We start from the raw sequence: 24810 nt of genomic DNA on the forward strand, positions 1-24810 counted from the left end.
GTGATTCAGACTTCAGATAAGTTAGAGTTTAAACAGTTTAGCCCATATAGGACTTGAACTTCCAAGGCTACTGCCTTCTTGTTATTAAGACAATACTCTAACCAATTGAGCTAACAAGATTTTATTTCTCTGTGAACTTAGTTTTGCATATTGTTATATATTTATGTTTTCTTTTACTTTTTTTTTCATAATTGGCGCTTCACTTCATCTAGGCTTGTGCCTAGCACCTTGCACCTCAGGCTCGAAGAACCTGTTGCATGTAAATTGTGCTTGTCACCTTTAAAACATTGATATCAAATAAATTATGTTTTCCCAAATCGTTATCTTTTCTAGAAATGTTTTATTGACTTCTCAGTGTGTCTTTCTCTTCTATAAATTTCAGAATGGTTGGAAGCAATGGTGACTGAATATCTTGTTGCTACATTTGGTGATTACTTTACGGATGTGAAGATGTAAGTTTTCCTCTTTTAGTATGCAGTGCTAATCCCACAAAGAGATGGCTTCTGCTAAAGGAATCTATATTAAGTCTAAATATGTTAATTTATTCCTTCAGTTTATGTTTGCATCCATTTTGACACAACATGAGACATCGATCTGTGTTTTTGTTGATAGAATTGATATTACCTTCATAGTTGAAATGTTGAGAGTTTTCTATCATCTCAATACTAGTATTTGTCAAGGTGGAATGCGAAATTACAATAGACTTTGCTTGTTGATTTCATTTCAAAGAATTTACTTTTGCCTTCTTATTATCATATTAGCATAATATTCACGTGTCTCAATATAAGTCATTGAAGTGTAGGAAGTTAGTTTCAAATGATGGAAGCTGTGCAAGTTATTGACATAAAAGAAGTGGGTTGTCTAGAGTAGAGATTCAAACTACTGGATAGTTGTTTGGTGGGAAGGTTTATAAATGCAGATCCAGAGGAGTTGTTTGTTTCCAAATGGATGTCGCAGGAATGGGTTTTAGGATATAAAGTTGCTGTTAGAGAGTTAGGTGGGGATTTGTTTCTTTTTTGCCTGAGAACAAAGAGAGACACTAGTAATGTTCTCAGATGGGAAATACTGCAACAAGATTACTTTAATTTCATTTAAATTGCTGGTTTCCATTAGCTGGTTGCATCAGGAATAATAGGTACCCAAACCTAGTTTAGATTGTTGTAGGTGCAATACTTATCCATGCATGGCACATCCAAACATTTAGATTGACCTGAGATGCAGTGAACAAATTTATTACTGTCAGTAAGAAGAATACTTGGAAATGCATTGGGTAGGCAATGACACCCATGGAATGTCAAGAAGGGGCAAATGGCATTAACAGGAAAAAGTCAAAGGTGTGGGTAGGGCCAAATGAAATCCCTTAAAAGAAAGATGCACAAGAATATGAACCCAAGGAGATAAGAGTCCAAAACCTGGATTCATGTTGGTGTGATCAATGAACACCCCCTCTAGAAAATCAATCAGAGCCAAAGCCTTTGATGATTCATCCTCCTCAAGACAACACCTAGAAGATGGACTAGCAAAGCAGGGGGCAGCAAGAGAGATGTTTTGGGGTCTCCTACCTCAATGGGGACATTATAATTGAGAATTCTAAAAGGTGGCTAGCTGAGGCTAATTACCTTTCTTACTTGTAATTACACTTAGTTTTCTCATTAATCAATAAAATTTTTAATAGTAACCGATCAATAAAATTTAAAACTGGAATGTCATAAATCTCACCTGGAGAAACAAAGAAGGGAGAAATAATGTGTTATATAATGCTTCTTCCAGTTGAAACTAAGATTTACTCATCCTTTTGAATTTAAATACCATGGCTAATTTCTAACATTTGCTGTTTTCATTAGGTACATTGAAGAAAGATCATTCAGGAGGTTTGTTGAAGCCTGTTTGGAGGAAACTGTGGTTGTCTATGTTGATCATCTCCTTACACAGGTTTTCATTGAAAATATGCTTTACAATGTCTCTTTTGAGAAAGATATTCATTGTGGATTTTTCTTGCATTCTTTTTTGTGTTACTTGGCTCCTCAATGGCATTTCTTTTGGCAGAGGAACTACATCAAGGAAGAAACTATTGAACGTATGAGGCTAGATGAGGAGCTTATTACGGATTTCTTTAGGGATTTTATAAATGTATCTGTAAGTAACAGCCATTTGTTTTAGAAAAATGAGGTGATCCTGTTATGTCTTTAAAGGATCATCCTTTCCATTATCTTTGGGCTAATGAGTGAGATGTTTAAAGAAACTGGAAAGAAGTGGATTTCCTTTATCATATGACATTATCCAAAGCCTTCTTTTTCTTTTCCATTTTTTACCAGATGTCCCAATCAATGTTGTTAACTAGTCTCCCTCCACTATTGCAGTATGTGCTTTAAGATTCTTGCACATTTAAGCATTGAAGTAACACTAATGCTATGAACTCATTTTCAGTCACTTCTACCAATCAAATCAAAATTACATCATCCAACAAAATGGGGTGACTAAATGGAAGAACCACCATTTACTCAAGTCTACTTGGTCCCTTTTGCATAATATGAATGTTCCCAAATGGTTTTGGAGTGATGTTGTACTTACATCCTATTTTCATTAATTGGGTGCCCATGTCTATCCTTGAAGGTCATTCTCCTTTCTTAGTTTTGTTTTCCACTCTGTCTCATTTTCCTCTTACTCCCAGAATTTTTTATTGTGTGTTTTGTTAATAATCTAGGACCTGGGATGGACAAGTTGGATGCACATTCTACAAAGTGTATCTTTCTTGGCTATTCTAGCACCCAAAAAGGGTATAAATGCTATAATCGTAGTTTTCAACCTTCATTTGTTTGTCCAAATGTCACTTTCTTTGAATCTATTTCTTTCTTCACTGGTCTTGATGCTCCTCCTTCACCCCCCATGCTTTCTCTTTCAGTTCTGATTGATGACCCCATTCCTATAGTTCTAGTTGTGTTCAAAGTTTCACCTCCTCCAATGCAAGTTATTATTAAATGACCACTAGTGAAGCAAGTATATACTTATCGACAAACACCGAGTAAAAGACTTTGGTACGAGGCAATGTCAAGTTGATCTCTCAGTATTCAACTAAGATTCTAAAGCTAGGAAGATTTTGTTGGTGGTATATGTAGATGACATTGTTATAACTAGCAGTGATAGGTTGGGGATTTACAGATTTAAGGCCTTCCTACATGATCACTTCCAATCAAAAGATCTTGGCAAAAGAACAACATCAATTTATTTTATTTTTTTTTGGGAATAGAAGTTGCAAGGTCAAAGAACAACATCAATTTGTGCCAAATGAACTATATGCTTGACTTGTTAAAGGAGACAGGATTGTTGGGTGCCAAATTAGCTGAATCAAATTAAGTACTAATGTGGGTAAAGAATTTGATGATCCTAGAAGGTAAAGAAGAGTAGGTAAGCTGAACTATTTGACTATCACCCAGCCAGATATCTCTTTTGTAGTTAGTGCTGTTAGCTAGTTTATACAGAACCCTTGGGTTCCTCATTATAATGCAGTCCTAAGAATTGTGCGGTATTCGAAGGGAACTCTAGGCTGTGGGTTCTTGTACAAGCTTGGAGGAAGTCTTATAATAGAAGGTTATATAGATGCAAATTGGGCTAGTTCAATATCTGACAGAAGATCCACTATAGGGTATTGTACCTTTCTTAGAGGGAATTTAGTGACATGGAAGAGCAAGAAATAGATAATGGTAGCTAGAAGTAGTGTTGAAGCTAAATATAGAGCCATGTCACATACTGCTTGTGAGCTAGTGTGGTTGAAGAACCTCCTATAGTAGATCAGGTACTCAGTTAACTGTTTCATGAAGTTGTACTATGACAACCAAGCTGCAGTTCACATCTCAGCTAATCCAGTCTTCCATGAGAGAACAAAGCACATAGAGGTTGATTGTCACTTTATAAGAGAGAAACTGCGTAATGGAGTGATAAGTACAGAATATGTAAACTCAGGGAGTCAGTGGATAGATTTGTAACATTTGTTTACAAAAGGGTTGCGTCTGGGAAGAGTGGATATGTAACAAGTTGGGACTTTATGACATATACTCACCAGCTTGAGGGGGAGTGTTAGAGTTGGCAGTCAAGGGTATGCTAGTCTTTGTAGCTTGTTTTATTAAAAAGGTGTTTAATCTATTTTGTTTCAGTTTAAGTAGTGTCTCATACTTAATTAGGCGCATAAGTGTCTTTGTATATTGTTCACGAACCTATAAATAAGATTTGGTCAGCTGAGAGGTAGAGTGAATTCTCTCTAGCTTATACTGAATTCTCTCTCTCTCTCTCTGAAACCAGTGTTAACCGAACTGTTAACATTAGCCAATGTTGGTACCAGCTATCTGGGGCCTTGGGATTGCTGCTTTCCTATTCAAACTTGTGTTCTCATTCTTGTCAGCCTGACATTTATCATTACACCAAGCAATGGCTCCCTGGAATTCCAATTTCTCATATCCATACTGCCATTCCCTTAGGCCGTGTTTGGTTTGAAGAAAAATGTAGGGAAAGGAAGGGAAAGGTAGGGAAATCTATACGAACTTTGTACAGGTTTCCCTGCCTTTCCCTACATTTTCCTTCAAACCAAACATAGCCTAAACTTTGTGTGGAAGAGTCAAATGTACATTTCTCACCCTACTTTCTGAATGGTACCTGGTGGAATGCAAATACCATACCGTAACCCCATAACTAAAATTTCTTAGAACATCTTTTAACTTAACATTTTTGCCCTTGGAAATCACCTAGTGATCAAGGGAATTCTTTCCGCTGATGTGCATTTTCTGTTTGTATAATTTCTTTATCTATGGTTAGAATGTTTATTTATCTATCCTTTTGGATCAGATGCCTCCTCTTTCTGAATATTATTATTTTTGATACAGAAAGTTGAAAATAGAATCCAAATCCTGAGTGACCTAAGAGAGCTTGCTTCAGCTGAAAGCCTGGATAGCTTCACACTCATTTACACAAATATTCTCGAGCATCATCCTGACTGCCCTGTAAGTAGTAATGACTAGTACAACTTGTATCTGTTTTGGAAATTGCCCGTCATACTTCTTGGTATTCAACAAAGATGCAGCTTGTAACACTGTTGCACTAAGAAAACTGGCTTAGAAGGCTACAAACAGATCTGATTGAATTCAGATATGGGTATATATATATATATATATATATATATATTCAATTTGAAATCCAACGGATATGTAAAACATATTTTCAAATTTGATTCACTGATATATCCGCATATCCAATTCAATCTGGTTTAGTTCGAAACTCGGTAAACCTGTATAAAACTAACATAATTCCATAAAATTAAATATAAGACAAAAACTATATATCATAAACAGTATGGCTGCAACTTGGACGGGTTCTGGTTGACCATTTGTCAAAATTTGAAAGGGCCTGGCCCGTATATGTGTAAACTCTTCAAGTCAAGTACGTTGGAAATTTATCAAATTTTCAATGGGCCCAAACCCTTACCTGAGCCCAATGTAGTTGAAATTCTTTAGCAACCTGACTTGCAACGTTAGTTAATAGACAAAAATAGGTTTATCTAAACCTGAATTCCCACTTAATCCTAAAGAAGCTTAAATTTAAATTATATACATGTATACAAATTATATCATTATATATCAGATCCTACATGATTGGAGGAAGCAATATCTGGTTTAATTCAATTAATAAAAATATCGCCTTTTCAGATCCTGATACTTTCCTATTATGGTTATATTGGATATCTGGATTCCAACCTAAACGATTCAATTCAAATTTGAGTTAGATTAAATCCTATCATTTTCAGTGTGGCCCTAGTTACTATGTACTTTTTGTCACCTTAAAATGTGTGGTATGAGAATAGTATATTAAACCATACGAGGACTCGCGTACTTGCACTTATCTATCTTTTTGCTCATTTGGATTCTGTGATTTGTATTTGTGAAATATTGCCACATGAGGATACTTTATTACACTGAATCAGGACTTACATATTTGCACTTTTTTTGCTTGTTTTCATTCTCGGTTTGTACCCTGGATTGCAGCCTGATGTTGTAGAGAAGCTTGTGGGATTGCGAGAGGGCATACCACGAAAGGATGCCAAAGAGGTAATAACAACTTTATCATCTGCAAATTTGCTCGGTAGAATGACTGCATTATCTCTCTATAATTCTATTGGACTAGTTAAGTGGACTTTTATGCCTTATGTGTTAATAGCGTCTTTTTAAGCTGCTGTATAAATTACAGGGTTGCGGTTAGTTGATTACAATTGACGTAATTAAGAGAGGGTCTTAAAGAATTTATGGTTTTCTGTTCCTTGAGAAGTTTAAGAGATGTTATATTATTGATTAAATTCAAAACTTATAATTATCTCATTAAGTATGAAGGTATTCTTAATTTGTCCTTGCTTCTTAAGAGGCAGTGAGGATTCCGAGGTTTACATTTGACTTATTGGTAACCTTATATGTGTAGGTTGTACAAGAGTGCAAGGAAATATATGAGAACTCACTTGTTGATGGAAACCCTCCAAAGGCAGGTTTTGTCTTCCCAAGGGTGAAGTCCCTTACTACTACTACTACTCTCAAAGGCTCTATATGGAGGAAGCTGACTTAGTGCATTGGAAATAAATGTGACATTTTTTTCTTGAGCCATAGGAAACACTACATAAACTCCCATTGGAAATCATGGTTTCATTTATTCATTTATTTTTTTCTTGATGTTTCAATTATATGCTGTTTGTCACATTCTACTTGGATAAATGTAGTACATTTTGTTTATATTGCATATAATATATTATAGTCCCTATGATGATGATGCTAACAGTTGAAACTGCCCAATAAGTCTGGAGCTAACTCTTAAGCTAAGGGTATTAGTGTATGACCTTAGATCCCTAAGACTGTAGTCGCAAGGCTTTGGGGGACACAATAAAAATTAAGGCTAAAAGACTTAAACCTCCCTTATGCTTTTCAATCATGGATACTGGTCCCTTGGACCAAGGTTTTTAAAATCTATCCGGACAATGAACTGGTTAGGGGCAAGGTTCAAAATATCGATATGCCTGGATATTGTTTTTTATAGTTTTTTTTTTTTTCAAAACTGGTTCAGGGGGCCGGTTTAAGGCTCTTCCACCCCCTGAACTGGTCAGAACCCCGATACACCCATTGTAGAGGTGTATCATGGAGGTCCCGGAATGATACGTATTAGCCGATACGGGCCAATATGTGTTGATACTTTGAACTTTGGTCAGGGGTCTAGTTTTCAGGTTGAATGGTCTAACCATTTGAACCGAACGGTCGGCCTGTTCTGCCAAAAAAATAAAAAAATTAAAAAGGTCAAAACTATTGAATGGTTCAACCGCCCGGGTTAGCAATTTGTTGACCAAATTAACGATTTTTGGAAAAAATCTGGTTTTCGGGAAAAACAGAAATGGTCACCTGACCGGTTCCCTGTTTTTCCAGTCCAACCATCTGATTCGGCCCAGTTTTGAAAACCATGAATTGGATTTTAACCTCCCCTCTCAGAGTTATGCTTAACAGAATCAATAAAATGTCTCTTTTATCCTTGTTGATTCTTCAAATTCTCAAAATAATAGGCCCCCATGGGGACCTCACATGAGTGGGAATGGTGCAACACGATTGGCATCTCTCGCATTTCTTGTGATCTCCTGGTGACCCTTTTTGGATGTAAATGTTGGTGGTTGCTTTTCGTGCTTAGTGGGGCCTTTGGGTGCTGCTTTTCTCGGCCATTCTACGTGTCATTGATGCGTCGTTGGTTTGGGGGGTGGTTGCCTGAAGGTGTATGCGATGCGCATGAGTGGTGTTTCGATGGCATGTGTTGATGGGCTCTGTATCTCTCGCATTTCTTGTTATCTCTTGGTGACCCTTTTCGGATGTAAATGTTGGTGGTTGCTTTCTGTGCTTAGTGGGGCCTTTGGGTGCTGCTTTTCTCGGCCATTCTACATGTCATTGATGCGTCGTTGGTTTGGGGGGTGGTTGCTTGAAGGTGTATGCGATGCGCATGAGTGGTGTTTCGATGGCATGTGTTGATGGGCTCTGTGCTTGTGATCGGAACCATTAACCTGCCCCTCTTCTTCAGTTTCGCCCAAGCTAGTTGTTGCTATCTGGGCGTGTGTTGATGGTTCTTGTGTTGCCTACCCAAAGAAATCCACCTATGAAACTTTGTTCTAGTGTCGGTGATTTTTTCATTGTATATTCATCATCTGTTAACATGCTTTGGTTGCCTATGCGTCGTCTTGTGTAAACCCATTGAATTCACGATGACCATCTTGCATAAATCTATGGGAATCAATGACAATGAGGTTTTATCATTTTAATCTTAAAACTTAGTTTCAGTCTCTGTTTAACACTTTTATGCAGCATTTCTTTTCATGGATCCATTTGTTCCCATATTAATCTTCACCTATGTGCGTATTTTCAAATTTTTTCTCCCCAAGACCTGCTTCACTGCCATCGATTTTGAAACCTTGAAATAGTGTAGTTAACGAAAGAAAAGAAATGCTTCCAGTAGAAGTACATTTAAACAAGTGTTTTAAAACTGAACGACCAATGGACCAGTCAGGGGTCCGGTTTCTAGGTTGAACGGTTCGACCGTTCAAACTGAATGAATGGCCCATTCTGACAAAAAAATAAAAAAATAAAAAATTGTTGAACCGTTGGATGGTTCGAATGATTCAAACACCTGTGTGAGCGGTTTACTGACCAAATCAACATTTTGGGGAAATAACAGTTCTGGGGTAAAATGGAACTGGTCACTAGACCGGTTCCTGGTTTTTCTGGTTTGACCATTTGGACCAAACAGACGGCCCATTCTGACCAAAAAAATAAAAAACCACCAAACCGTTGGACAGTTTGAATGTTTCAAACACCCGGATCAGCGGTTTACTGGCCAAATCAACAGTTTTTGGGGAAATAACAGTTTTGGAGTAAAATGGAACCAGTCACCTGACCGATTCCCGATTTTTCTGGTCCGACCGGTCCGGTTTTGAAAACCATGCATTTAAATGACAAAAACCTGGGGATGGGGATGGGAAGTTGGAACTATAAGGTGAAGGTCTGTCCTTCCCTTATGCTTAAAATCTGCCAACTTTCTTTGATGACGATAGCATGCCTCTATTAGCTGGAACTAGAGGTGGAGGTGATCATCAAAAACCAAAAAACAAACCGAATCAACTGATGAAATCAAACTGAATTCCAGCTAACCAAATTGGTGATTTGGTTTTTTGTTAACCTAGAAAAATTCGACTTGGTTATATGATACTGTAAGTAACTATATAGGTTAATGACTCCTTTTTCAGAGAAGAAATAGCATTGATGACACCATTTGCTTGATGTCACTAATCTCTCCAACTCTACCATCACCGGTTTCTCTCTCTGTTACAGGTAATTTTATTCTCTTCCTTTCCCCTGTTTCTTTCTAAAAATCCATTGTGTGCATTTTTTTTTTCTTTTTCTTCATTCTCTCAAAACTAGAGGTGGATTTGTTGTGGTGGTTCTATGTCAATTGAGAAGAAAATAGGGTAAATTACAAAGTCCCCCTGTAGTGACAAAGACCCCTATACTCTAATTTACAACAAAGACCCTTCTAAACTTTAGCCATTAGACAAAGACCCCTTTTGTTAGCGTTCTGTCAGTTAACTTTGAAAAAGATTCTCATCCGATTGTTTAAAGTTTTCTAAATGCCCAAATTACCCCTTTCTCATCCAATGTTGCATTGGCCCTATTACGTCTGTCTTTCATGATTGTTTCATTCAGGTAAAACTTTCTTGTTCTTTCTTTCAACCTTTGTTCTAGAAACAAGAGTAGAGTTTCGGATCTCCAACATCTCTCGATCGAAATGCAACGACATAGTCCATAGTCAAGCTGGTTGATGGTGCCATGATGGAATTCATAGACAAGCCTGACTCCGATGCCAGTGCAACAAGACCAGAGCTTCAAATCTTCGACGAACATTTGCTCCTTAGGCTGAGTTTGGGAGGAGTAGAAATGTAAATATGTAGAGTGCAAAACCTTATACTGCTTCCAAACTGAGCCTTAGGCTAAACATAATTTAGGAAGAAAAACGCATGTTGGAACAAGCCAGCCAAAAACAAGTTCTGAATTAATTTTTCATGGAAAAGCCATACACATTTAACTTAGATTATTGAACTGAAGCTGACTGATCATGTGACTATGACCACTTGAATACTTGATAAGGACTTCATGTGACTATGATTACTTGATCAGTCGATTCTATTGGCCTTCCCTGTCAAAATACCCGAATGGAATCTTGATGCAGGATCAGTAGAAGAAAAGAAAACATTGCTTCTCGTGTGGAAATTATGCTAATGAAGACGGTGGAAAGTAGAGAAAATCATGACAAAACAAGAAGAACAGAGAGAAAGATGAAAAGAAAGACATTTTCGATGAGGCCAAGAGATTGAGGTCAAGTGATCATGGCTAGCAATTGTGGTAGAGGAGATCTGTTGTCTCGGCTCACCCATTGATTCCCGGTGATTTCTGATTTGGTTGTAAGAAGGATCATTATCGATGGATTGATAATATTATTGGTAGATATAAACAAGAGTTTTTTGCCATTAGCGGATTTGCGTGATGCCAGTAATAATGCGGTTACTGAATCTTTGATGTCGGCTATGGTGTCATCAGTGGATCCTTAGGCCCTGTTTGATGATTAAATACTTGTTAAAAGTACTTTTTTCACAAGTACTTCTTAGAAGTACTTGTTTTAACAATCTTTTAGGCTGTTTGGTAACCCACATTTTCAAATCACTTATTATGTTTTTAAGTACTTATTGGGGTGGGAATGTTTGATAAGCTATTTTTCCCATAAGTGCTTATATTATTTAAATGACAATTTTACCCTCACTTCTCTCATACATATATACAATACTTTTCAATAATAATAATAATAATAATAATAATAATAATAATAATAATAATAATAATAATAGTAATAATAATATTAATAATAATAATAATAGTAATAATAATAATAATAATAATCATAATCATAATAATAATAATAATAATAATCATAATCATAATCATAATCATAATCATAATCATAATCATAATAATAATAATAATAAATAATCATAATAATAATATAAATAATGATTATAAATAATAATAATAATAATAATAATAATAATAATAATAATAATAATAATAATAATAATAATAATAATAATAATAAGACGATGAATAGAGGGAAGGTTGTCGCCGCTACAACTCCCCTATTCTCCCTTCGAGCGACAGAGAGCGTCAACAACCTCTCCTTAGTCTTTCTCTCCCTCTCTCTCTCTCTCCTTTTCTTCTTCTTCTCCTTTGTTTTTGTTCTTCTATAACCACTGAACCACGAACAAGACACTGTTCATCTTCCTCTTCAAAAGAGAACCAACGGCGGCTGAACGTCTCTCTTTCGGTTCTTTGACACCCGAACGGTGGCGGCAACTAGATCGAGCTCTGTTTCAAAGATCTGAGATCGAGCTATGAGCTCTGTTTCAGAGATCTGAGATCGAGCTACGAGCTCTGTTTCAGAGATCTGAGATCAAGCTACGAGCTATGTTTTAGAGATCTAACTTCAAAGCGTAGAGGAAAGAGGCCAAACAGCATGTCCACCGACCACGGTTCCCTACCGTCGATCGTCGCCGGTGGACCTGCAACTGATGCACCGTTGTTGCTAGGGTTTGAGGATTGAATGAGTGGAGAAGGGGGAGGTATAACCTCGTGGGGGTATTTTAGTCATTATACAAATTTTTTAGGGACTGGTTCGTCCCAATATTTTGGAGAAGTACTTCTTCAAGAAGTAATTAAAAAAAAGCCAACTTGAAGTCACTTTTTCAAAGTACTTTAAAAAAGTACTTTTTCCCCACTTTTTTACCACACCCATAAGTACTTAAAAACCACTTAATGTGTGGTCCCATGTCTTAAAAGAAGTACTTCTTAAAAAGTATTTTTTCCCCACTTTTTTACCACACCCATAAGTACTTAAAAACCACTTAATGTGTGGTCCCATGTCTTAAAAGTACTTCTTAAAAGAAGTGCTTATTAAAAGTGTTCTCAAACAGGGCCTTAATATCCCTGCAAAAAGCAACCTCTGAAGTGTCATCCCCTCTAGGGATCAAGGATCAAAATTAAATATTCTATGTAAGTTGACGGATAGGGCATTGATGGTTTGACTCAAAAAGTTTGAGGAAATGGTTATGGTCTGTTGGATTTTAATCTCATTAGAGATTAAATCCAATGGGTTTGATTGATTAATTACATGAGAAATTACACCTGCACACTTGTTTTAGAAAATAGCTTTTCTCTTACTAAAATCAGTTTTGAACTTGTCCCACATTAGAAAATTACAAGTTTTGTTTTGAGTTTTTTAATACGAGCTGATTTACACTCCATAGAAATAGAAGAGGAGAATATGGAGGCTTTCTACCACAAAAAACTTTGGCCTAGTCCTATGCCTCCAATTTCCATTTAGTGAGACAACTTTGTCAATAGCCTATAGTAGTACCTACAATGGTAAGTTTAGACATATAAGTCTGAAATACGAATTTGTTAGGCAATTGATTCAAGATGAAGTCATCACTATAATTTATGTGAGGTCTAGTAAAAACTTTGTTGATCCTATTACCAAGGGTTTGGCTAGAAAATTGGTATTGGGTTTAATGGGTAACAACAAGTTATAGCAATGTGATTGTTAGCATTGACATTGAGAAATTTTCCATCACAACATAAACAGTGTTGTTCGTTATGATGAAAGGTTGAGTTAAACTTTTATGAAATTCTAAAATGTGTCAAATAACGGAACACATAGTGGAACTTTACCTATGTGAACATAGAAGTGGTGCCGCTTCTCATGAGAGTTTGGATTTGCTCTTAGGATTGTTTGTGAAAACCAGAAAAGAAGCATATGGCCATAATAGTGTTGAGCAAAACTTGAAACTCTTGCAGAGACTGGATATTTTATGTGTATAGGTATCTCTGATCTGTCTTGAGAGTAATTGGTTTAAGGTCTTACCACCAATAACTTTGACAAGGCTTTGAGATATCTATACTAATAAAATGTTTAAGTTATTAAACACCCTTTGTATTCATAACTATGTCATAGTAGTTTGGATCGAAAGAGACCTATGTAATTGATCAATCAATGTGGGGGATTATTGGGTTCTAATCTCATTAGAGATTAAATCCAATGGGTTTGACTGGTCAATTACATGAGAAATTACACTTGAATACTTGCTTTGGAAAATAGTTTTTCTCTTCTAAAACCAGTTTTGAACTTGTCCCACATTGGAAAATTACAAGTTTTGTTTTGAATTTTTTAATAGGAGCTGATTTACACTCCTTAGAAATAGAATAGGAGAACATGGAGGCTTGTGACTGCGCAACGTGTGCACATGCATGCGCGTGTGTGTGCGGCACAGTGAGGCACTTTAGAGGAGCATTTTTTGTTGCAATGTTGACCATTGATGTGATCAACAGCCATGATTCGATCGGGTGTGACCAAGAGACACAATTCAAAGTTAATAGTCATTAATTGTTAACTACCTTTTAAACAGTCACAATGTTTGAAATTGTGACTGTTCAAGGTGCCTTTCTCTGAATCAACACCTTCCTCTTTTACATAACTCTTTAGAAACTATTTAAGGAGTGTGAATCAAGCTTTCACACACAACATTTTTGAAAATCACTTTGTCTCTCTCTCTCTCTCTCAATCCAGTCTACTACAGTCTCATAGAAGGTTTCTTCGAAGACTCTTCAACTTTGCTGGTTGTAGATTCTCGCCTAAGGCTCTGTTGTATCCTGTGAACGGATTTGCCTATAACCCAATAGTAAACTCAGCGAAACTGAGTGGGGGCAAATAACGTTCTAAAGATAGTGTCTTCAAACACACCTCAGAGCTTCTCCTCCAAGTTTTAGTGACCCCAGTTCCCAACATGGTCTAGAACAGGGGAAAATGGAAAGAAGGGGATAGAACCAGTTGGACCTCTGAAGGGGGGAAAACGAATATATATATATATATATAGATAGATAGATATGTATGTATATGTATGTATGTATGTATGTATGTATGTATTTATATATGTATGTATGTATGTATGTATTTATCGGTTTCGTTTTATGTAGGAATGGCAACGGGTAGGGTACCCATGCAAATTACCCTACCCATTCCTGAACCCGCCTATGTATCCCTGATTCATCTAACTTTTTCTCTCAATTTTCCAAACCCGTCCTATCCTTAAACTGTTAAACCCATCCCAACTCGTCCCACCTGTTAAACCCCTTGACCAAACATTTTCTAATAAAAAAAGTTTCTTAATGCTTCTAGTGTGACTTGAACCTAGATTAATTAATGATAGTGCTAAATCTCTTAATACTACTTTAAGCCATTAAGCCATCTCATCAAAGGTTCAAAATATCGATACACCTGATACGTCAGTAGGAGCGTATCGAGCGAATCAATACCGCATTTTTATACTTTTTATTTTGCTTTTTTCGCAACTAGTTCAGGGGGGCCGGTTTAGGTCTCCTCCATCCCCTGAACCGGTCAGACCCCTGATACACCCACTATAGGGGTGTATTGGAGAGGTCTCGGAATGATACATATTGTCTGATATGGGCCAATACGTGTCGATACTTTGAACCTTGATCTCACCTTTTGTGTTATTTGATGAGATAAAATAGATTTTGTTAGCTTTTGTGTTCATCAAAACAATCAATACATGTATATGATTAACAATTCCAACAAAAAATTAAAAGAAACAATATTTAAAATTAGCATTTTATAACTAAATGAAATAAGCAATCTATCAAATCCAAATTTACATCAAATGATGATTTTAATCCCCAAAAAATTATACAAATAAAATACTAGTAATAGAGTAATTATCTTAATACTTAAAATTTATAAATTTGTGCATGATATATAATATAATAGGTTTGTATTTATGCATCCCGGGTATCAGTTATCAGATACCCTAAAGTCAAAAGCCAAACCTGATAGGATTTTTATCTAAAATCCCAAACCCTATAGGGTTTTGATAAATGGGTCCTACTAGGGTCGGGACGGGTAGGATACCCGAAACTTCCTCTAATATTGCCATCCCTAGTTTTATGATCTCTTAAAGGAATAATCCTTTTAAATGCATTGGTGAGATGACAAAAATATTTTCCGATGAGAAGCAATGAAGATATTTTTGGGTCAATTAGGTTTCAAGAGAATATGGCAAAAAAAAGAGAATAGAGAAAGGTTACGGGGGTATTTTGATAATTTAACACTTTATTGTAAATTGAAGTATAGGGGGTATTTGTCACTGAACCCATAATACATTGGGGTCTTCGTAATGAGAATAAAATCTTTAGACTATTCATATATTTATTTATAACTTACATATTATAAATATAAAAAACCAAAGAACCGTATCGATTTAATTTTGATTCAGGGAATTTCAGAAACCGGTATACTAATTCAGTTGATCAAACCGTGAATACCCCTACCTAGAGGACAATAACAGAATGAAAAGGAGACGGATGTTAAGTAAATTTGTATCCTGAACCAAATTTGGCCCGTTCTCGAGCATAGCGGCAAGATATCAATGGCACCTACCGTTTTGTATATGTAGATCAGGAGGCAAGTTTGACTTACTTCAATAAATCCTCAATCGCAATTGTTGGTTTTAGATCGTTAACAACAAGTGCAAACGGACTTTTGACAGATTGCCCAGAGGAGGGGAGGTCTTTGTTGATAAATCACCCGACAAGGATAGTTTCAATATTTAGGAGAAATCTCAAGGGAGGTTTAAGTCTTTTATCCAAAAATTAATTGGATGATAATTGTAAATTTCAATGTAGAGCTTGATTATGGATTCTGCAATGGATGCACTAAATTGAGATTGGCTTCGGGCTCGTTCTAACAACTTTTATAGCCTTGCATTGAGAACATCTCCCTACCTATATACTTTATTTAATGGGGAGATATTCCCAATGCAAGGCCATAAAGACTGTCTGAACGGGGCCTTACACTGATTGAAGCAGAGTTCCACTAAATTAGGGCTGAAACTTGGGCATGCTTACCTTAAACCCTACTGACCCAACTCAATGCCCTTGTTTGGAATAGTTTCATACACCGACCCACCTTATCAGTCATTCTATGCAGCACATTACCCATTATCCATATATATGGCATCTATATATATATATATATATATTAAACTCGGTCCTGCCATGTCAGCATAGCTCTCCTTGCAGGAAACCCCCCATTCTAATTTTCTATTTTTTTTTTATTTTTCTTATTTTTTTAATTCTGCATAATTGTCTGTTAAACCAATAAGAAAACAATATAGGCTAAATTATCTATAACAACCACTAGATAAAGAAATAGAGATTTGATTTTCTTATGTCTAGCCAAGTGGCACCACTATCCCTCATTTTCTCCTAAATTATCTTTAATTCCTATTTATCATCTCCTCCCATATTTTATTATCTAAATATTTAAATAATATGTGAAATATTTAAAAGTTTTTGTTATTTGAATTTTATTTATTTTAAAGTTATTGCATAATGTTATATATTTTGTTATATAATAATTTAGCTATTCTTAATATGTTGTTATTTAAGAAATTTATTTATTAAAATATTTAAATAATATTTTGTTTTTATTGTTAAATTTTAATCATTTAAATAACATTTAAATTGAATAATCTGTAAAATTAAAATATATTATTTTAGTTACATAATTTCGTGATGAATTTTGTAAAAATGTAAAATTATTAATAATATGAATATTATTAAATCTACTATAATTATTTTTGGTGTTTTTAATAAATATTTTAAAGTAATTTATAATTTTTATAATTTTTAAATTTGTTAATTCAAACATTCTTTGGATAAACATATTTTTAATAATTATGTATAAATCTATTTTTGACAAGCTATTTAACAGAAAATTTTCAATAATTGTTAGAGACTAAACTACTACTATTTAACTTTTTAAATTCAATTTATTGTAGATTTTTTATAAATTTATTGTTAGTAATTATGTATTTTAGTTATAATTTATTGATTAACATTTATTAGAGATCAAACTATTATTTGAGATTACACTATTTATTGACTAATTAATATATCTTTAGTATTTATTATATTTTTGTAATTATTGTATTTTTATTATTTCTGTATTGTATTTTCATTGTAAATTTTTTTCCAATAATTGTGTACTTTCGCTATAAGTTTTTAATAATTATTGGAGATTAAACTTTTGTTATTTATTAGAGATTAGACTAATAATTTAGCTGAAATTAGGAGTGTTCATTGGTTGGTTCTGTTTGGTTTGTAAGCTGATTGACCAACCAAATCAACTTGGTCAGGTTGGGGAGTTGGTCACCCAAAACTAACTGTTAGTGAAAAGTGAATACTAGCCAACTTGGGTTGTAACGGTTTGGGTCAATTTTTAGTTTGGTTGGTTGTTAAAAAGATAAACTTAAAAATTAAACTTAAACTTTTAAACTTAAATTTAAAATTTAAATTTAAATTTAAATAATTATAGTGGTATTTAAAAAAAATAAATTTAAAAATTTAAATTTAAGATATAAAATATTTTAGACAAAGGAATATGTGAGTTTCAGACTTGCCCCTATTAAAAAATATATTTAAAATATCAAATATATGGTCATGCTAGTTCGGTTTTGGTCGATTTACAAATAGCCAAACCGAAACTGATCCAACCGACCAAAGCCGATCTGAAATATTAGAAACCGGCCAGCTCATGTTAAATTATGTCAGATTAATCAGTTTCTTCAATTTCATGAACAACCCTACATGAAATTAATTATTGTTATTTTTGTATTGTAAAAAATTATTAAAATTAGTGGGTGAGATTGGTCAATTATGTAATTTTGTGCTTTCTATAATTTTGTTCTCTTAACAAAGCATGTGCATTGCACGGGTCTCCGCTATCTATCTATATATATAGCAAGACAATCAATGTCAGCATGCCTCTCCTTGCTTCATTACCCCCTACTCATTCTTCTTTACTCTCTCTCCTCTCTCCTTCCCACCACCCCCATTAAGCCATATCACCATTCCCAACCCAACTACCTAAAAATATTCCTAGAATCTCTCTCCTAAAGGTATCTCTTTTAAGCCATTAGAAACTGTTACCCCACTCCCCAATCAATTCCTAAAATCTCCCCTCCAATCTATATCTACTCTCTCATTTAAAATATTCATATTACTTAATAAATAGTTAAATACTATTAATATTTAATCCAACCCATATCCAATAAGTATTAAATAGTGTTATTACCAAAAGTTAATAAATACGATTAGTAAATTACAAAAAATTAATGAATATTATTATTAATTAACTCATGAAATTTTAATGTAAATTATAAAAAGTTAATAAATACGATTTGTTTTTTATAACTTTGATTCTTATTTTTTAAGCTAAACAACTTGCATCCTTCCACTAGGTGCTTGCTTGATCACTATCTTCCTAAGTAATTTCAAGTAAAATACCTTGTAACCGTCGACTGTGGGTTTTGATTCATTATGTTCTTATTTGACTTTCATTTGTTGTGAGTTGGGGTTTTGATTCAAGGCTGAATTGGTTATGTTCCATTGTTATTGTGACATTTTTTTGTTGTTGGACAGGTATATATTGTATTATCTCTGGTAGACAGGTATATGTTGTATTATCTCTGGTAGATAGGTATATGTTGGTATTTGGAGTAAATTTGTGGAAGATGGTTTGTGGTTTTTCTCTCCGTCATGCAATTGATGGAAACCGATAACGGACACGATTTTCTACAAGAAAGGCACGCACGAGAGATCTAGAGAGAGAGGGTATAGAAATTGAAAAAACAGTGAGGAAGTGGTTGTGACATGCAACGAAGATTTGAGTAGAGGGCAACCGTCGTTCTTACCTGTTAGCTGCCTGTATTAGCCGAGGGCAATAAGGGAATTTTGTTCCCAACTTTTGAAGGCAGGCCAAAGGCTTTGAGGATTCAGACAGAGGAGGGTGAGCTGAGGCCGAGGACTGTAGGCCAAGGCGAGATGCTCCCTTCTGAGTAAGGTAGAAGCTGAGGACTGCAGATCGTCGGCTTGGTGATGAGGTCCCTGGAGATCCGAAGTACTGCAAAACAAGAGATGTCAGAGGCCTCGGGTGGAGATCCGACGCTCACATTAGTACAAGGTGCCAGGTGGGGGAAGGTGCAGACAAGGTCTCGGTGGTAGTCCTCGGATGCACTGGATCCCCAGGAGTAAATACTAATAAAGCAAGGTAGGTGCAAGAATTTAATTCAAGGCACTGGAAGTAAATGCGAGAACTAGATCCCTTGTCAAGGGAGAGTTATCTTATATTTATACTCGAGCGAACTGAAGGCAAGTGGAGATTAACGCACCAGATGAGAGTCGTACGAAATCAAGCGACAAGTCCTTATGAGTATGCCTAACTGCTCCATAGTTGGCTTTGTACGAAAGTAATAGGACTCCCCTCTGCTGTGGCTAGCGCTATCAGGCGTTAGTGGGCTGGGCCTGGCTAGCCCACATCACTACCTTTTTGGATGAAGTTAGCAAGCCACATCAAATGGTGGCTTGCGCATGGACCGAAGTTAGCAAGCAAAACAGCAAAGTCAGGTAGGTTTAGACTTGGGAGGGCCGGAGGATGGTTGTTGAATTTACCATGCAACTGAATTAGATGCAGAGAAAAGAGAGAAGAGTATGGGTAGTTTGGAAATCATCACACAAGAGCAGAAAATTAAAAAAAGAACAAGAAAAATGGATTCATTGTCCACTAACTATTTTCAATTTTCAATTTTTCATTTATTATATACTATTTATTTATTTCTCTTTTGTACCTTCTTCCTTCTCTTAGTTTGAATAACTATTTTTTTTTCAATTATCTTTTTTTTTTTTATTTTTACTTATGGCCCAAATTCTTGGTTGCCATCCAAATGAGGTGGCCACTTGGTATATGCTATGGGTCTATGTGAAATTATGAATAAACTACACTCATTTGTAAGATTTTTTGAGAAGACAACTTGACTATAGGATGAGTCTTGATTGCTGTACCACATACCAACACCTACTAATGGTCTTGTTTGCAGAGAGAATAAGTGGGATTGTTATACCACCTATCAATGAGTCTTGATTTGACAACCAACAGACATTAATGAGTGAAAGGTAGGATGAAGGATCAACGTTAGTGTCAACATCCAATTTTTGCTCAGTTCGCCTCCTGAACCTCTAATTTACCTTAAACACCTAATCAGATCCTTTTGATTCTTTCAAAACACCTAAAAACCCAAAAAAAAACACAACTTTCAACCCCAAAACCCTCAAATCAACCGTTAAACCAACCTAATACTTATCCGATGGCCTTAATCGACCCCCACCTACACCTCAACCATTAGATCAAACACAATCATTAGACCCAGAATCTCCCAAGGACACCTACCCATGAAATTTGAATTCAAGATTCCTTTGTTCACCCATCAATCAAGCAAAGATTTTATTTTGACCACCTACCCATAAAGTTTTAACCCTAGATTCCCCCGTTTGCCTGTTCATCAAACCAATATTTCATTCCAAAACATCCTATCCTATTAATTCAAATTCCTACGATCTTGACCCTCTAAGATTGATCAGACCTCATCATCAATCCCGGACACCCCCAAATACCCACCTGTGAAATCTCAGCCCAAAATACCTTTGTTTATCCTTCAATCGCACCAAGGTTCCATTTTGAGGTTCTAGATTGACCGAGTTACAAATTTACCTGATCCAAGCCCAATTGGCTCAATCTAACTTTACCAATTACGTCAAACTACCCAAAAATCATTCCCTGTGCAATTTGATCCAAAAAAGACATTGTTTGCCCCTCAATCACACATAGATTCTGTTTCGAGACTTCAGATTAACCAAATCGAGTCTTTTCCCGATCTTTCCAATATGGGCCCATTTGGGCCAATCCAATCCTTCCAATCAACTCAGAATGTCCGAAAACCCCACCCTATAAAATTTCAGCCAAATATATCATCATTTGCCCTTCCATATAAAACGATTCTGTTTCGGCCAATCTCCCTAGCCCACAGACACAAGACCCCGCTTTGTGGTCGAACCAATCTCAACCCTCCACTTTTTTAGACTCAAAACCACCCACCATTGGACTATAACCCCGGTTCAACCCCTGGACCCAGTTTGCCCAATTTATCGAAAATTACCAAAATGCCCCCCAAATTATCCAAAGTGATGAAAATGCCCATGTTGCTCATTATAAATTCAACCTAGGCTCTTCATCGTCCCTATGCAGAAGAATTCGAAGGAAGACACTATTCCTCTTCCCCTTCGTTCGAATAGAGTTGCAGCGGCGGCGAACCAGCGACCGAGTTCTCTGTCACCGTTCTCTCCCGATATCTCTCTATCCTTTTCCATCTGTTTCTTCTTCTCTCTCCGTTTTTTCTCTGTCACTGCCACTGCAACTCTTGGCAGCAGCGGTTCGGCCCCTCTCTTTCTCTTTCTCTTTCTCTTTCTCTCATTTCGCCCTCTCTCTATCACTGTTTTCTCCAACCCCACCGCATTCCCCTCTCTTTTTCTCTCCATCGAACTGAAACTTGAAAAATCACTCAGAGTATACTGTTCACATTCTCCTTCATTCGCACCGAATAGGGGCGACGGTGGCAGAGACAAACCACCCACGCCCGACTTCCTTCTCCACTTCTCTTTTTCTTCTTCCTCTAATCCACCAAACCCCTTCTTTACACTAAACCTACCCTCCATCAAATCACCTCCTCCCTATTCTCCAGATTGCTTCCCTCACGAACACTTCAGCAGGGCTGCCTTGTTTTGATGTCTTCGTCTATAGTTTCCCAAAGTAGTTCAGCAACGATGCCTCCCATTCTTCACCGTCGCCGGCAAGATCACCGTCTTCAACACATTAGTCGGACATCAGTCAGCATTGCTTTGGCTTCCCTTGAACAGAAGTTGTTCCCTAGTTGCAGCCATCTACTTCAAACCATAATCTAGCCGAAGCTCCCCTATTCTCTTGATCGAATTAGGCCGAAACATCTCAGGTAGGTTCTACTATTACCTCTCCATGATTGGATTCTTCACTTTTCTTCTTCTTTTTCTCTTTGTTTCTTCTCATCCCTTTTTTCTCTAACCTTGCTTCAATAGGGACTCAGGAAAGGGGGAGAAGGTCGACAGAACTAGAGAAATCAGTTCCTGAAATATTCGGCACCTTCTCCAACCTTTTTTTTATTTACTTTTTTTTTCTCTTTCCTATTTCAGACTGGGGATTGAAATAATTTGATTGGTGTGTTCCCTATCATTTACTCTATTCTTGAATCCATATGATTTAGCTGATGATTTCCTATCTGATTTTGACATCGCATATGATTTCTATTCTTGAATCCAATCGATATCAACTATATGCGGTTAATTTTAGTTGGTTATTAATCCGCATGATTTATTTGCCTGATATTCTTCATTCATATGCTTCAGGATGAATAGTTACTAAATTCGACCTCTTAAGATCGAGATCTGAGGCCCTCTTTGTTCGTCTTCTTTTTTTTTTTGTTCTAGTTATTCAATGCTTCCTTGATGCTGGGATTAGAGATGATAGATCCAAAGATGGGTATACTTGCAATGAGAAAGGGGGGGAAATAGGGGTAATTCGACCTTTTTGTAAATTAGAGGAATGGAGATGGATATGTTTGCAAAAAGGGGAAATAGTGATGAAAATAAAAAAATAAAAAGTAAAAAAATCTAAGAATAAAAAAAAGGATAAAGATAAAATAAATAAAGGATTCAAAAAAATAAAAAATATAATAAAAAGATAAAATCCAATAGAGAAATAGGGTTTCATAAGAACATAAAAAATATATAAAAATAAAAATACAAAAAATTAAATAATTAGTGGAGGATGTTTTGTGGAGTTTTGTTCTTTATTTGTTTATCTTATGTTCTCAGTTAATTGCATAATTGCCTATTTGTGTTTGTTTGCTTGAGACCTCATGTGGGCTCCACCTATTCGACCCGGGAGAGGGGTGCCTAACCCCTTCCCTCTCCCATCCAAGTCTTACCCGTACTGGTTAGCCGGTGCCTTGGGATTTGGAGTCACTATTTGGATAAAAATGATTTTGATGCCATTCTTAGAGGTCCCATCATCTCTAATTCTAAAACTAGTCGGTGGTGACTCCAAATCTAGCCCAAGTGAGCCGTTTTCCCGACATTCATAGACTGGCGACTCCACCGGAGAGTTCTTGAACCATAGGTGAGGCTTACATGGGGCCCATTTGGCTTGATAGCCTTTTCTTGTATATATGCATGCCTCTATGTTGCTTTTATTTTATTAGAATAATAGCTGCTTATTTCTTGTTAATTATTAGATAGTTGTTTATTACTTTATTTCTATTATTCTTTATTTGCTTATGCACACTCTACTCATCATCCTGCATTAGATTTAACATTCTATTGTCCTATATGAGAGGGTTGTATGCTTAAACCTCAGGACCAATGTACCCATACGCTGCACTGAAATCCCTCAATCAACCACCTACTTGAGAAGCCCATTTGTTTCGAGACCAATGTACCCGTACCTGGACGTTGCGCTGAAATCACACAACAGTGGAATGGGTGATGTGGTATGACTCTAAATTCCTAAACGAATTTCTTTATACATAGTACTTATGTGGTAGTCTCATTTCTAGTAATGTGTTTGGCTTCGGTCATTGAATCTATTGTGGACCCTTGTTTGCTTCTTTTCTAACTAACTACACAAGACTATTGTAAAGATGTATCTACATGTAGACTTTCTATTATCTAGGTCAGACTGAAATTCGGCATCAGTATATCCAACCATTTGTAGTGAACTACTATCGAAAACTGACGTGTAGAGATCACACTAGCAAGTGCACTAGCCGATCAAGTAATATAATGATGAGTAGAGTATCGTTCCCACAGGGATTGATCAAACAACTACTAGTACTGAATCAACCTTTAGTTATCTGATAAACCGAAAGATTAAACAAAGAAAACCCTAACTCCTAATTAGCAAACTACCCTAAGCAGTTTCAGATAAGACCACCTTTAATAATAAGAAGAATTACTGCATGCAAGAACTAGCAGAACCGGTTTTAGCAATTAAATCATTAAGTTATCCAACCGAAGTGAATTCAGTCTTGGGTTGGCGAAACCCTAATTATATGAGCAGCTTCTCTCGAGCACAACCCACTCTATCTATGAGCAATAATTCTTATATCTCTATCAGAAATTTAATCGCCATAGATGCATTAAGAACAAAGAATTCAAAGGTCATCAATTCAAGAATGAATGGATGCCAAACGAACCATGCATATTATCTCTAAGATGCATTAAATCCGTTTTCTTGATTAATTGATCTGATTACCTAAACCCTTTCTCAAGCAATTCAAGAAATCCAAGAAACAAGAATAATTCGGCCAAGATTATTCTACTAATCAAAAACCCTAATCAAGAAATCCCAAGAATGAGTCACAAACAATCAGATCTGCTTAAAATATTAATTACATATCAGAATTAAAATCCATCATGGTTCGCATAATAGAAAGAAGAGAAGAAAGATTCAATAAAAAAAATCAAGAAACCCTAATCGAATCTAGGTTACCGAATTTGCAGAATCAAAGAAGAAGACAACCTAAGATTTCTGCATCAACCTTCAATTTCCTCTTCAATTCGCATTCAACAGCCTTTTCCCTCTTCTCTCCTTCACTAGCACTTCTTCTCTTCTGTTTTGTCTTCAGGGGTCCGAACCCTAATTCATTCTTTTTCT

The 24810-nt window shown here is 36.0% G+C and overlaps 2 protein-coding genes across 6 annotated transcripts in view; both read left to right on the forward strand.

Moving 5' to 3' along the window:
• SEC6 overlaps positions 1–6804 on the forward strand; it is a 98636-nt gene extending 91832 nt beyond the window's left edge. For both annotated transcript variants that reach the window (XM_010267142.2, XM_010267143.2), the window contains exons 21-26: positions 383–452; positions 1845–1932; positions 2047–2136; positions 4875–4991; positions 6030–6092; positions 6457–6804. In XM_010267142.2, the coding sequence (XP_010265444.1) occupies positions 383–452; positions 1845–1932; positions 2047–2136; positions 4875–4991; positions 6030–6092; positions 6457–6597 (569 nt within the window). In that variant the 3' untranslated portion in view covers positions 6598–6804. The remainder of the gene's footprint in view (positions 1–382; positions 453–1844; positions 1933–2046; positions 2137–4874; positions 4992–6029; positions 6093–6456) is intronic.
• Positions 6805–21932: 15128 nt separating this feature from the next.
• LOC109115078 (phosphoinositide phospholipase C 6-like) overlaps positions 21933–24810 on the forward strand; it is a 28703-nt gene continuing 25825 nt past the window's right edge. For 3 of the 4 annotated variants that reach the window (XR_016079128.1, XR_016079129.1, XR_016079130.1), the window contains exons 1-2: positions 21933–22072; positions 22176–23644. The gene's annotated coding sequence lies outside the window, so the exon portion shown is untranslated. The remainder of the gene's footprint in view (positions 22073–22175; positions 23645–24810) is intronic. The other variant, XR_002022993.2, reaches the window with a different exon arrangement.

The sequence above is a fragment of the Nelumbo nucifera genome, chromosome 8, assembly GCF_055504915.1.
Source record: "Nelumbo nucifera cultivar China Antique chromosome 8, China Antique-T2T, whole genome shotgun sequence".
NCBI lineage: Eukaryota > Viridiplantae > Streptophyta > Magnoliopsida > Proteales > Nelumbonaceae > Nelumbo > Nelumbo nucifera.